The sequence below is a fragment of the Lepidothrix coronata genome, unplaced genomic scaffold (assembly GCF_001604755.1).
Source record: "Lepidothrix coronata isolate B3197 unplaced genomic scaffold, Lepidothrix_coronata-1.0 Scaffold20, whole genome shotgun sequence".
Taxonomy (NCBI): Eukaryota; Metazoa; Chordata; class Aves; order Passeriformes; family Pipridae; genus Lepidothrix; species Lepidothrix coronata.
In genome coordinates, this window is record NW_016690200.1 from 3,939,289 (window position 1) to 3,952,233 (window position 12,945).

Below are 12,945 nucleotides of genomic sequence, written 5' to 3' on the forward strand. Positions count from 1 at the left end.
GTTGGTATGGCTAGCTGCCACACAAATCAAGGTTAAAACAGGCCAGGCTTACAGCTGAAATATAACTAACATGACATTATTCCTTCAGACATTTGGTTGGGCTGACAAATTTGTAGCTCTGTAATTCACACAATGTCCCCATGACATGTGGCAGCACAGCTATTGTGTATGGAGATTTTTATCATGGGAAGGGGGAGGGAGGGAAGTGTACATTTTCCTCATGCAATTCTTTCCCATAACAATGTCAGAATGCATGCTGACTTGCTAAAGTATACAATTTACCTATCTGAGAGTACACTAAGTTCAAATGGTGATGGATAATTATTTTAATGCAATGTAAAATTACCCCGCGGAACTCATTGGTCTAGAAGGTGGTTAAGGTACTGTATACAATACAGCTAATAAAAGTATATTCTTTAGTAACAAAAGGCTTGAATGATGTGGGTTTTTTCTCATGCATTGCATCAATAAAGAAAATGTTGTTAGAATCCAGTATTAGGAAAGAAAATTCAACGAGTAGGATTTTAATACTCTTGTATAACACAGCAATTGTCTCTTTAGATCAGACAGGAGTTTATTTTTACGTGACCTTCCATCCTTAGGAGGTACAAAAAGCCTCCGTGGATAGAGATATGTTGCCAAATAAGGAAAGATTCTCCTCGATCTCAGACAGTAGTTGGCCAAAACGTGAGGACTTACATCCTTCTCATTCAATTTAATTCCATCTGATTGTAGATGTTCTCATCACCCATAAAAATATATTGTTTTTTTCCCAGTTCTAAGCATTTGGCCTCCATGGTTTCTACTGGCACAATATCCTGTCAGCTAGTTGCCATGTGGGTTATTGGTTTTAAACATTTCAGAAGATTTTTTTTTTCTCTTTTGTGTTATGAAAACGTTCAAACAACAAAAGCCTAAGTCAGAGTTTCTGAGAAGTGCTAGCTACTCTGTGCAACTCTTTGCTTCTGTAATTAAATACTCCTCATAAGGAAGCCCTTCTAGGTCTGAAACGTTTAGCTAACTATTGCTGGAACCCCTCGGTTCAAGCAGAGTTTTTATCATCTTCCCGAAGGAATTCAGAATTGGCTGCTCCTGCCGAGACGACACAAAGATACCATATATAGGTAACTGCCCGGTTCCAGACCATCACATCTTAAGGAACTGTCATACATACTGATTATACAGCTCCCTCCCTGCAAAGCTGATTTTAGTCTGCAGTGCCACACTAAGTTTCCAGCTGCTGAAGAAATAAAACATGCCCAACCCTTTGCTGCAGAGCTAGTTCTGCTTTCCCATTCCACTTTCACCATGTAGATTTGTGCAAACTTCCTGTGTGGTCTGACTGCTGGTGTGTATTATAAGAACAAATAGGGGAAAAGTAAGAAAATAAATGCAGAACTTGTTCTTTCCTCCAGATTGTCACGTTTTGTGATGTTGCAACCTGGAGCCCGACGTTGTTTTGTGTCCAAATCACAAGCTCACTGTATACATGGCTCATCTGCATCAACAGAACTTGCTTCCCCCCTGTTGTTATAGACTGTATTTTCATATTATCTGCTTAAATTTAATCCACAGTGTGAAGTGCCAATACAGGATGTACAATGAACTTTACAATAACTTGCTGAGACTTTAGCGGGAAAACAAGGCAACAATTAGTACAGTCAGATTGACCCAGGTACACAGTACACTCAAGCTACGTTTCTGTACATTACAGGATATTTTGTTTCAAGGTGTTTTTCTTAAACAGTGGCTATGATGTTTTAGAGGGTTTTTTGCCTTTTTTGTGTGTGTGTGCGGTTTTTTGTTTATTTGGTTTTGTTCTGGTTTTTTTGGATTGTTTTCTCCCTCTGGAAATTAACTGAAATCTTCTCCTAGGACCTTTCTTGCTATGATGCATGTCCAGTAAACATCTGTAACTGTGGCAAAAGTAATTCTGACAAAGGTAATTTCTCATGTGCATGTGAATAGGATAGAGTTGTGCCTCCTGGACCTGGACCTGCAGATTCATCCATGCTCATTCTTCTTGTTACTTTTACTCAACCACACAAATGTGAACAAAAGAAATTTTCTTTGCAGGTGAAATTTTTTTTGTGCTATATTAACATGTCAAGAATAATTGCCTGTTTTTGTTGTTGGACACTCTGCTGTGCCTGGTTGAACAGTATATACAGATAGGATGGAGAAGAAAGCATGTAAAGTAGAATATCTGCATCCCAGACTCATACAGATAGAAAAACTCAGATTGTGGTTTACTATAGAAACTATTGCTAGAGAAGGTACTTCTAAGTTAGGGGACCTCAATAAGAGACTAACTTGCTTTTTCTCTTGGGTGTGGAGAAGTGAGACTGCTTTTAAATTCTTCTGAGAAGAATGAGAGCAAAGATGTAAGAGAAGACCACCAAGTCCACATAAAATAACAATCTAGCCAATTTTGAGGCATCTGCAGTTTCACTTATAATACCTGCATGCACAGTGTAAGCTCTCATCAATCACAGATTTTAATGAATCTCATGGTAAACAGAGCAGCTTTTGCAGGAATGAAGAAAAAGAAAAAACACCTAAAAGCCCCCACACCCACCTTTAAAAAAAAAAAATTCAGAAAACTTTCAGCTCAAATAGATAACAAAAAAAAAAGTTACTCTACAATACAGAAAATTTGGCTTCTGTCACCACTTCCCAATGATTTAAAGTTCATATGCAATTCATGTAGTTAGTTTACTCAGCTTATTTTAGGTTTAAGTTTGTTAATAGATTATGGTAAATTTTTGTATCTACTTCATTGCTAACTAAAGAGCAAAGAGCTGGGTCATCTGTTTCTCCTTAACACAGGAATAAGTAACTAGAAAATTAAAACTTAATGTAACTTTATTCCCAAGAGCTTTTTAGAGTCCAGACTTCAGACAGAGTAAAACTGGGCATCAACAGGGTGGAATTAATTAATACATTAAGCACTTTGACGAAGATATTTTTTCTTCTATTAGATCCAGAAACTTTATGTATAAAAAGGAAGATGTCAAGTCTTCTGCAAAGCACATGGGTTCCAACTCCCAGTTACTCTAAATCAGTAGGTCTTTCTCAATGGAGCTTTGTCAGTTTGAGTCAGCTAGAAATCTAATCCCAAAAGTCACATAAAAGTCCCTGCCAATTAATTCCTCTTGGAGTCAATGAAAGTTTACATCAGTATTCAAACACTTTTCTCCCCATCACCTCATTTGAGACCTTTAATATCTACCTCCCCCTTCCAAGCACATAATTCTTCCCAGACTACATAAATCCTTGATTTTGGCATCTCCAGCCGAAACTTGACCCTGGTCAACAACATTTTGCAACTCTGGGCAAGATCAGTTTTTCCAACAAGGGGGAAGTCTGAGGGCTACAAGGGACACCAACCAGCCTCAGCAGTGCCAGCTATGAGTGGGGCTGAAGATCTACCCCAACACCACACCAGGGCAGAAAGGATGTCCAGCTGAAGTACCAAGTTAGCAAACATTCCCAGCCCCTCTAACGACAGGGCACATAAAAATTAACATTCAAACACATAACACGGATCACGGACCCAGTACTTCTTGAAGGAAGTTGTATAGAAAGCCATGCAAGCCTCACAGAGACTAGAAAGCACCTCTGATTGATAAGCAGTAACCCCTTGCTTGCTTAAAATAAAGATTAATTTCAGGCTAAGAGACTGAGAAGTTAAATTCATCCCACAAATGCTTGAAGGTGATTTTAGTTACTATTTGCAAAATGAGGTAGTCTCAGCTTGAGATCTGCCAGTGCCTCCTAGTTCAGGATTAGAGTAAATAGGAAGAATAGTGCTCAGTTGACACACGAAGATTAATTATATTGTGGATTTATAACCCATTTGGGGAGAAAGATTATTAAGTCCACATATTTTTCAGAACTGAAACGTCCACTGCTTCAAAGACTCACTTAAGTCCTTCCTATAACATTGCTGTTTTCTTTGGGATCTGGAAACCAAGATTTAAAACTAAGAGTCTTAAAACTAAAAAAAAAAACAAAAAAAAAAACCCAACAAAAAACCACACCAAACAAAAAAACCTAACCTCTTTCCTCTTTAAAACTTTCCATGGTATCTTACATTTGTAAGATACCTGAATCGAATATGCTTAATCAAATCACTCAAAAGTCATACCAAGATTTTTAACCCCAACTAAGTTCTATTCATCTATTAATTTAATACAGAAATGTAGTCTGCCGTTCAGATGTGTTAAGCTGAGAATCAGTGTTCTACTATAGAAGACTATTGCAAAATTACCTGAACAAGTAAATTAGTTTTTTAACAGATAAAAATCATCTTTACACAGCATTTCTGGAAGATAACTGGCTACAGCCAATTTAACTTGACATCTGGAAAAGAAAAAAAAAAATCTAGGACAAGTTACATGACAGATTTTTCCAATCTGAAATCCATCCATCCAACAAAAGAGAGAGACAGTACAGTTGTGATAATCACTGGAACCTCCCAATATTTCTACCTTTAGAAGGTCTTCACTTTCAAAACTCAGTTGCATAAAACCAAAGAAACTGCAACAAAAAAGCCAGTGTCTGCAGATCAACAGGTGTTCAGTAACAAAGTCATTCACTAACACCAGCTGGGGACCAACTCAAGAACAGATGTCCTAAAATCAGTGATCAGGATATCCCTGTTTCCAATGAATGCAAGGACTTACCCGTATGAGGAAAAAAATGAGGAATTTCTTACACTTGCGATGAAACAGGGAGAAACACATACAATCAAAGAAAAAAAATCTGAGAAATTATATAAAATGCAATTAATATGAGATTAGGTTTGAAGTGTTTTTTTTTTTTTAATTAAGGAAAATTAGAGTATAATCAGTAGCAGCTTGTTTAGCTGCTCATATAAAAAATGCTGCATGGTAACATTTAGGTTATGATAAGGTTTTTTTTAGTTCCACTGAGCATTTTCAGGGGTATTAGAGCTCCTGAAGTCTGAACAGATTCGTTGGGAGACAGTGATACACACCAGACAACACCCATAGGGAACAGTTAGAGCATTTTCCTAAGAGATAAGAAATTCATCTCTGGCACAGGTCAAGCAAAGGAAAATCTTAGCAACAAAGACTGCAAATCTCTCTGCTTTCACCTTCCTTTGCTCCCTCCTTGGTACAGCATCTTGAGACTAGCAGGGGTGCAAGAGATCTTTAGTGAACCTTGAAAAAAACAAAGCCTAAAAACTTGGAAAAAAAGTTGGTGAGTGCAAGGAATTTGTGTGGCTTGTCCTTGGTGCCTTCTTGCAAAGACAGAAATAATGAAGTAAATGAGTAAGGAATTATTTGTCCTCAAAAGAATTAAATTCTAGTTTTAGTTAAATAAACTATTATTATGAGGGTAGGTAGTGAAAAGCCCAGCCCAAGGCTGAACCCTGACTGCTGTGGCTCTATAGGACTGATCCATACATCTCTATAGCCATGAAAAGTTTACAGCCAAAGTAGATAAGACAGGTATTAACAGGTCCATTTTACCAGTGGGAACTGAGGCACACAGAGATTAAGTAACTCATCCAAACTGACACAGAAAGCCTGGGAAAAGTGTGAAATTATAACCTTATCTCTCAAGGCACAACGTAAGGCTGCCACTGCCCGGTTACCTTCCCTGTGTAAAGGCAATTTCCTCCTAATTTCAGTTCCACTGAGTGCAGAGCTAGACAGAGCTTAAAATTTGCAATGGGTTACTTATGAAAGAGCTGCCAAGATCTGCAGGAGTGCATTAGGACTGTCACTGATTTAAGAGATGAAGATGATGAAATGGTAGAAGAAAGTCAGCATCATTAAATAATGTGTGCAGGAAAGTATGATCCTGCTTTTACCTACATCCTGAAACATGTGCATCCGTGTAACTGGATGTCAGTAATCACCAGTCAGAAAAGAAATTATGGGGTATAAAAGATGAAGAAATGATACAACCTCCACCTCCTCTCAAGAGGAAGGAACCTAAAGTCAATGCCTCAAGGCCTTAGCAGGGAAACCACTCCAAACAGCTTCCACATGTCCCAAAACATGGATGGAACACAAATTGACATGCAAAAGAGCTCTTCCAGTGCATTGCTTTGCTAGCATATGCAACCAGTGTAGCAAACCACAGAATTTATTTGCTGCAAGATGTTCTGGATTCAAAGTTAAAACTGCAAAGTCCATCAGATAAATCCATGGAGGAAGCAACCATCAGGGAAAAACCATTGCTGCTGGCATGGGAAGTCCCTGAACTGCAGATTACCGGTGGCTGGCAGAGTGTTACTACTCCTACTATCTTACTGGCATAGACTCTGGCTAGACAGCTGTGTTACTGGAGCAGTAATTTTATATTATGTTTTAGGAGTTAGGGCAATTTAAATAATTAGGCAAAGGAACAGAGCAGCAACAGTAAGTAAACCTCTTTGTGAGAGATCATTCATTTGAATTGGATGGTTAAATCCCCCATAAAGCACCTGGAAGATTTAACAACTCATGTCCAAATGAACGAGATGTAATAAGCTTGTACACAGGCTTGGTATGAAAAGTGGATTGTTTTTAGCAAAACGGTGGAGAATAACCTCTTATTGAAAAGAGTGATAGTGAATTTTAATCAGAGGAAAAGAAAGGTACAAGAATAAATCTGCACAGGCTTAGAGGAGTACTAGATGACTTTCTCAGCCATCAACAATAAATGCAGGAGTGTATTACATCCTAATCTGTTATTTTCTGTTATCTTTACTTTTTCAATCATCCCATATATCCTGCCTTTTTAATGGTGTTAAAAAAAAACAAACAAGAAAAACTGCCCATATTGTCCTCTACAAAGTGCAGAAGAAGCACAGATACAAAACATGAAAAAAAGATTAAAAATTCATGCTTCAAAATAGCTGGCCCTAATTTTTCATCCCAGTATGATTCACATGAGTGACTGTAGAGTTACACATTCAAACCGAAAGGAGAGGAATCCACACTATGTTTTGCTGCTCATATTTATCTTATCAGAACTTGGCAACAGCCATCATGCCCTGGTGATTCTCATCTGTGTCACGAGACCTGGGACGTGTGTGACCCTCACTAACACCCCCTTCAATGCCACCTCTGACACCATCTATATTTGCAGAGTGGTAAACTGGAAAACCATTTCTCAAATGTGTTTTTAGTTATTACAAGATACACACGCCCTCTTTTCATGCCTTTTTTTTTTAAAGTGAGCATATTGTGGCAATTATGAGGGAATTTGTATTCTCCACTGACATCCGAAATTCCATTATCTGTATTTCATGGTGGCGATGGAGTCCAGAATTATGTCCCTGGGCCAAACTTTCAGGGTTTGTTTTCTTTTGTTTTTTTGAGTACTGGATGGAGAGAACATTGTCCAGGTCCTCAGAGTAAAGCACTCGTGAAAGGTTTTCTTTTTTTTGCTCCTTTCTCTGAGCAGTTTTGTGCTGGGGGTCCATGCATCAACTGATATGTTCAGATACTGAATACAACACAGGATGGCTTCTCTCATGCTTTGTTAAGATGAAAAAGCAAAAGCCAAAACAGAAACAAGGTTGGTATCACTATAATAATCTCGATTTTATTTTCTTTGCCCACAACCAAATTGGAGCTGTTATGCCTACTTTCCTCCCCCTTCCCCAATTTGAACACTTTGAAGCTATTTAACACACCTCAATTCACAGGCAGTCACAGGAACGGGGTGTGGGGATGGGACTATTTGCCCAAAATAGCTCATAATGCAAACATCAACAAGGCTGAAATTGCTCTTCCTGGCCTGGACTGACTTGCAAAGCACGAAAAAAACCACTTTTTTCCTGAAAAGCCAAGCCATTAACAGGCTGTTTGGATGGTGTTTGTGGTGGAAAAAGACATTTTGGAGAGAACATTTGAATTGGTACATCCGCCTGACACATGACGTGTTGCAAACAAGATGTTCCCAACTCCATCAGCCAAGTTGGATGGGCCAGTTGAATAGGACTTGTGAAATTAGAATGATCTGCATGCAGAGCAGCACAGCAAGATTTGCTGCTTCCCAGACTGTAATCTGACCACTCATCTGAGTGAAAACTCCTACTCTGTGCTTGGATTTCACCTTGAGGTTGTGAAGTCAAGTTAAAACCAACTTTAATTTTTTTTTTCCCCTAGTAATATGCCATAGAAAGGTCACATATTTCTTCAGACAGGAATGCAAAGGGGTACAAGGTCTTCACGTGTACAGGTAACTCATGTGGTTTATAGTACTGAATTTAGCCTTGCTGGAGAAAACTTAAGGGAGAAAAGCAACAGAGGAGACATGCCTTGAGGGATTGCTTTTTTTTTCCTCCTCTTTGTGTCTCCCCTTGCCAGACTACTGCTCTGCTTTTGCTGTTGTAGGGGCCCAGAGCACAGGTCTCTTCAGAAACAGTTGTCCCTGTCACATAAGAGGAACAAAACCACACCCTGGAAGCATAGAGGAAGTTCTGACCAGGGATTAGAGACTTTTCTGAAGTTACAGCAGCTGATCTTGGTCTCTCTTGTGTGCTGAGGGGGCTTAACTCCCATCTCATTTTGGGGATGGGTAAAGGGGATTTCTGTGTCTGAGGAGGGCTGGATGAGCACACACCCTTTGCTGGTAAGGCTCTGAAGGATTTTAAAAAGGTCTGAAGTTTTGCCAATCTCTCCTGGCTCCAAGGAATACAAGAAGACATGGCACTGATTGTAATCACACTATGAAAAGTGAGAAGGCATCTATAAGGGAGATCAGGCACTGGTATGTTAATGTCACAGCATGGATTTTATGCTGGGAGCTTATCCCAAAAGAGAAAACAGGAGGAAAAAAAAAAATCCATGAGCTCTCTTTCCAGTAACTTTGATATTCAGGTCGCTATCAAGAAATCCAGAAATGCACATTAAAATGTGTTGGGGCACTTGTGTTCCCCCCTCTTACTGTAACATGAACCCAGAGGGTGTTGAGACTTGCCAGAAATTATTGCAGCTCTCACTGTCCTACCTCAGACAGACCCAACAAAAGAGGGAGGCCTGATGTAATACTATATATACACACAGCATATTGCCATTTATTGGTTTAAATACCTCTGCTAGCTCTCCCAGCTCAGCTGGGTGAAGTCCAACAAAACCCCTGCCATCCTCCAACACCACCTCTCTCCCTCCTTTTAGGCTTCACCACCAACCACAGCCTTGCCTGTTGTTATGTTGCACCTTTACCTTCATTCAGAGGTCAGAGGATGAGCTTCCAGTGGATTTGGGGAGCAAGGCAGAGGAGCCAGAGCTCAGCTGAGATGGGGGTAACCAGCACTAAGGCAGCCCATAGCCGCTCTTTACTCCTGGGAGTTATTAAGTCCCAGTGTAAGTATTCCCACCTGCTGCCTCCACAGGATCTGCATCGTTCAGTCTTTTTCCAGCTAAGCAGGTCTCAAACTGAACGAGTCCCAGAAAAAATTACAGGGGGTGAAGAAGGAAAACAAAATTGAGAATTTGCTGCTGTACTCTCTGGCTGATTGTGGCATTTGCTACAGCAACTCATTTGAGTCTGAAAGAATTGTTTTGTGCACCTAAAAGAAACACATAGAAACATTCCTCTATTTCTTATAAATATTAGCTACAGGCTCCTTAGGTTCATGGAGGGGAGACACTAAAACCAGGAACCTCAGAGGCATCAAACATGTTGAAAATTAGCCTGCAGAAAAAGAACTAAAATATATAAGAAAAGGTAAAAGTGGCATTGCAGTGTAATAAGTCACAAGCCATATGAGCTGCATGTTGACTTCTAGCTCTTTTTTTTTTTTTTCTGTCAGTGATCATTCCACTTATATTACATATTGCCTTTTCCCACCTCTTAACCGTCTGCATCCTGTAGTTGAGCTGCACATTGTCACATCTAGGCAGAGCTGCTGCTGTGATCACACACAGAAATATCCAGATATAATCACATCTTTGACTGACTTTGTCTCCACACAGTTGCAATCTCCAGATTAACACACGAAGTTGGGAAACTTCAGGCTTGTTGTAGGGGAAAAGTGCCAGAGATATATTTTTTCTACAATCGTGTAAACACATAATTTTTCCAAGTAAACAGGATTCTTAGAGAGGGCAACATTGTCTCCTCCTTAAATCTTCATGACTTTCAAGTCCTCTGTGTCACCCCTGAACTCAGCACAAACTTGGCATCACCTGACTTGTCTAGCAGAGCAATCAGAAATAGTCTCACAGAGCTAGATAAACTTAAAACAATTCCTAGAATAGCTTTTCTGGAGCACACACGCCGTAAAACAACACATATGGAGCTCTGCAAAAACACTTCACTGACATTCGTTGGTGGTGACTCACAAAAGTCCCCCCGGCTCTGGGCCGATGCGGGGTGACCACCCAGCCCGGATGCCAATCACAGCCCCGCGCTCCACCATCCTGCACAGCGCTACATTTGAGCCAACGTCCTCACTGAACTTTTGGAAGTCAAATAGAAACTCATCATTCTGTGCCGACAGCCCTAAATGACTTGAAAAATAAAATAAAATAAACTTGCAATAAGCCCGCTGTGCCAAGTCTCATACCACAGACAAGGAGAGAGGATCCCAGTCCACATTCCTACACAGAGGCTCAGAAAATGGTCAGAGAATTTTCAGTGAGGAAAAAAAAGCCTTAGTCATGTAAGTAGAGTTTATATTTTGACTTTGAAGGGTTGTTTTTTCCCTGTCAGTTCAGAACACAGTAAGATCTTTAAAACATTGTATCAGAAGCTAAAGTATACTTTAAAATATTATTATTGCATACATATCATAGTAATATCACAATTCATACCCCCCCCCAACCCCTGCAGTTTACTCATTTAAAAAAAGATTATTAGGTGCAGCTTCATGCTTTACATAAAAGCTGAGGGAAATCTATGAAACTTTAAATTTAACTACTTTTATAATTTTACCATCTACATTCCCACATGTTTCCAATGTCTTGGTGAAGTTTCTGCAAACCATCTGCAAAGTTTTATATGTCCGGATTCTCAATAAAGCAACACCGGGCATTTACAGCAGGATTAAATACGGACATTTAACACTGTGGATCTTTGATATCTGCAGCAGGCATTAACGGGGATTTCCTCCCCCTTATCCTTTTTAGCAGTTCAAGTTACCATTTTTCAATATGCAAATTAAAAAAAAAAAAAAAAGGCAGCGCTGAAGGTAAAAAAATAAAAAGGTAAAAAAGTAGCAACTTTTAAGTGCCAAACACATGCCTTAGGAGAGACAACAAAGTGTGGAAGTTTCAACAACAACATGAAACAAGGACTTTAGTCCCCCTTCCTTCCCCCAAGACTATTTTCCACTTCTCGATCAACTTTCATGCTGTTTTTTTCGCTCCTCTGGTGTTTCCCACCCATTCCCATGCAGAGTACAGTGAGGGAAGCGGAGAGTTAATGCTGCAGTTGCAACTGGTGTGAGCCTTTACTATTAACTTGAATTTACGGAGCAATCTTTCCTTAAAAAAGAAATAATAATAATAAAAAAAAAATCCTCACTGCACTGTAAGACTGAGAAGTATATTTAAAAAATCTCTCTCGAGTCTCTCTAAACATCTGCTCGAAGGTTTTGCTGTATCTTAAAAGGGCTCTAATTACTAGAAACTCCTTTCTTACTTAAGCCCAGGGCTCACATTTCGATTATAACTCAAGCTCCAGTTAATTTAGGTCTAAACCCAAAATGCCTGTACCAAACAGAAGAAAACATAGGCCTACCTTAAAACTTTCCAGCTTTTCAGAGGATCCAAGTCAGAGATTATAGACACCATTGTAGTAATAATAACAATAAAATATATATAAGTTAAAAAAAAAAGGAAGAACAACCACGGCAGGGAAGGCTAACCACAAAAGCAGCAAGTACTCTACTCAGTGTGGGAATGACAACAAACCCGGCACAGCTCTTCCTCCTTCTCAAGCTGATAAGCACTTGTCCCAGCTTCTCTCCACCCCCAAAATCAATCTTGTGCTATATTGCTTCACAGTCCCAGTTTCATTTCTTCACCACTACCTTTTAAAGCCCTTGTAATCTGCTCCAACTGATCAAATTTGACCTTTTTGTAGTCCACTTTATTCCAAGCACAGCCCTCAGTTAAATCTCTCTTTATTAACACCGTCCTTCTTGGCTTTCTTTTGGAACAAACACAGCTCAAGCTCGAAGCCTCCAGCCTTTGCCAGCAATCATTTACAGATTACTGCAAGCTGCAGTCTTCTCCTTTTGGGTATTTTCTTCCACCTCTGAGGTTTGCTTTTATATTATTTTCTGAAGGTTGTTGGGGGGGTCTCCCTTTCCCTGTTCTGTGCAGGTTGGAGTTTGACACTTTTAAAGGAGGGACATTCTAGTACAACTCCTCTCCCACCCTTCCCTCCTCCCCCTCCCTATCCCTCACCCCCATATAGAGAGATAGACACATTAAAAATAGTTCACAACCTTTTGTATACAGAAGAATCTTTCTCCCCCTTCTTTATTTTTAAAATATCTTAGAATTTAAAGAACTTATACACGGAAGCTGTGCCTGAAAATAGTCTGATTTAAAGCAAGACTAGTATTATGGTGGAATAATAAAAGGTCTAATAATTCAAAGCCAGATGTAACCCTTTGGCTGTTTGAAAGGGGGAAAAGTGTCTATATAGTTCCATTAAATGCATTTCTTTTTTGTTGCTACTTAAAATATAAATGGTAAAGCATCCTCCAGATTACTATGGTGATGTGAAAAGTTGTGTAGCTGCTGCTAGTGTGTGTTTACTTACGAACATCTAGATGATTGGCTTCTTTTGTGTTTCTGTAACAAAGTTGTGTAGCTGCTGTTAGTGTGTGTTTACTTACGAACACCTAGATGATTGGCTTCTTTTGTGTTTCTGTAACACTTTTGACATTGATTTCCCTGTATTTAAAGACTTCTCTTTTGCATTTTTCCCCCTCTAAATGTTTTCCATCCATCTTGTGAG

General features: G+C 39.4%; 1 protein-coding gene across 2 annotated transcripts in view; it reads right to left on the reverse strand.

The window, feature by feature from the left end:
* Positions 1-12,945, reverse strand: part of CELF2 (CUGBP, Elav-like family member 2) — a 556,743-nt gene that overhangs the window by 367,999 nt on the left and 175,799 nt on the right. Inside the window, exon 1 of one of the 2 annotated variants that reach the window (XM_017807750.1) lies at positions 11,716-12,122. The exons of the other annotated variant lie outside the window; for it this stretch is intronic. Coding sequence (XP_017663239.1) covers positions 11,716-11,768 — 53 coding nt within the window. The 5' untranslated portion in view covers positions 11,769-12,122. Of the gene's footprint in view, positions 1-11,715; positions 12,123-12,945 lie in introns of those variants that run through there. 2 annotated transcript variants of the gene reach the window in all.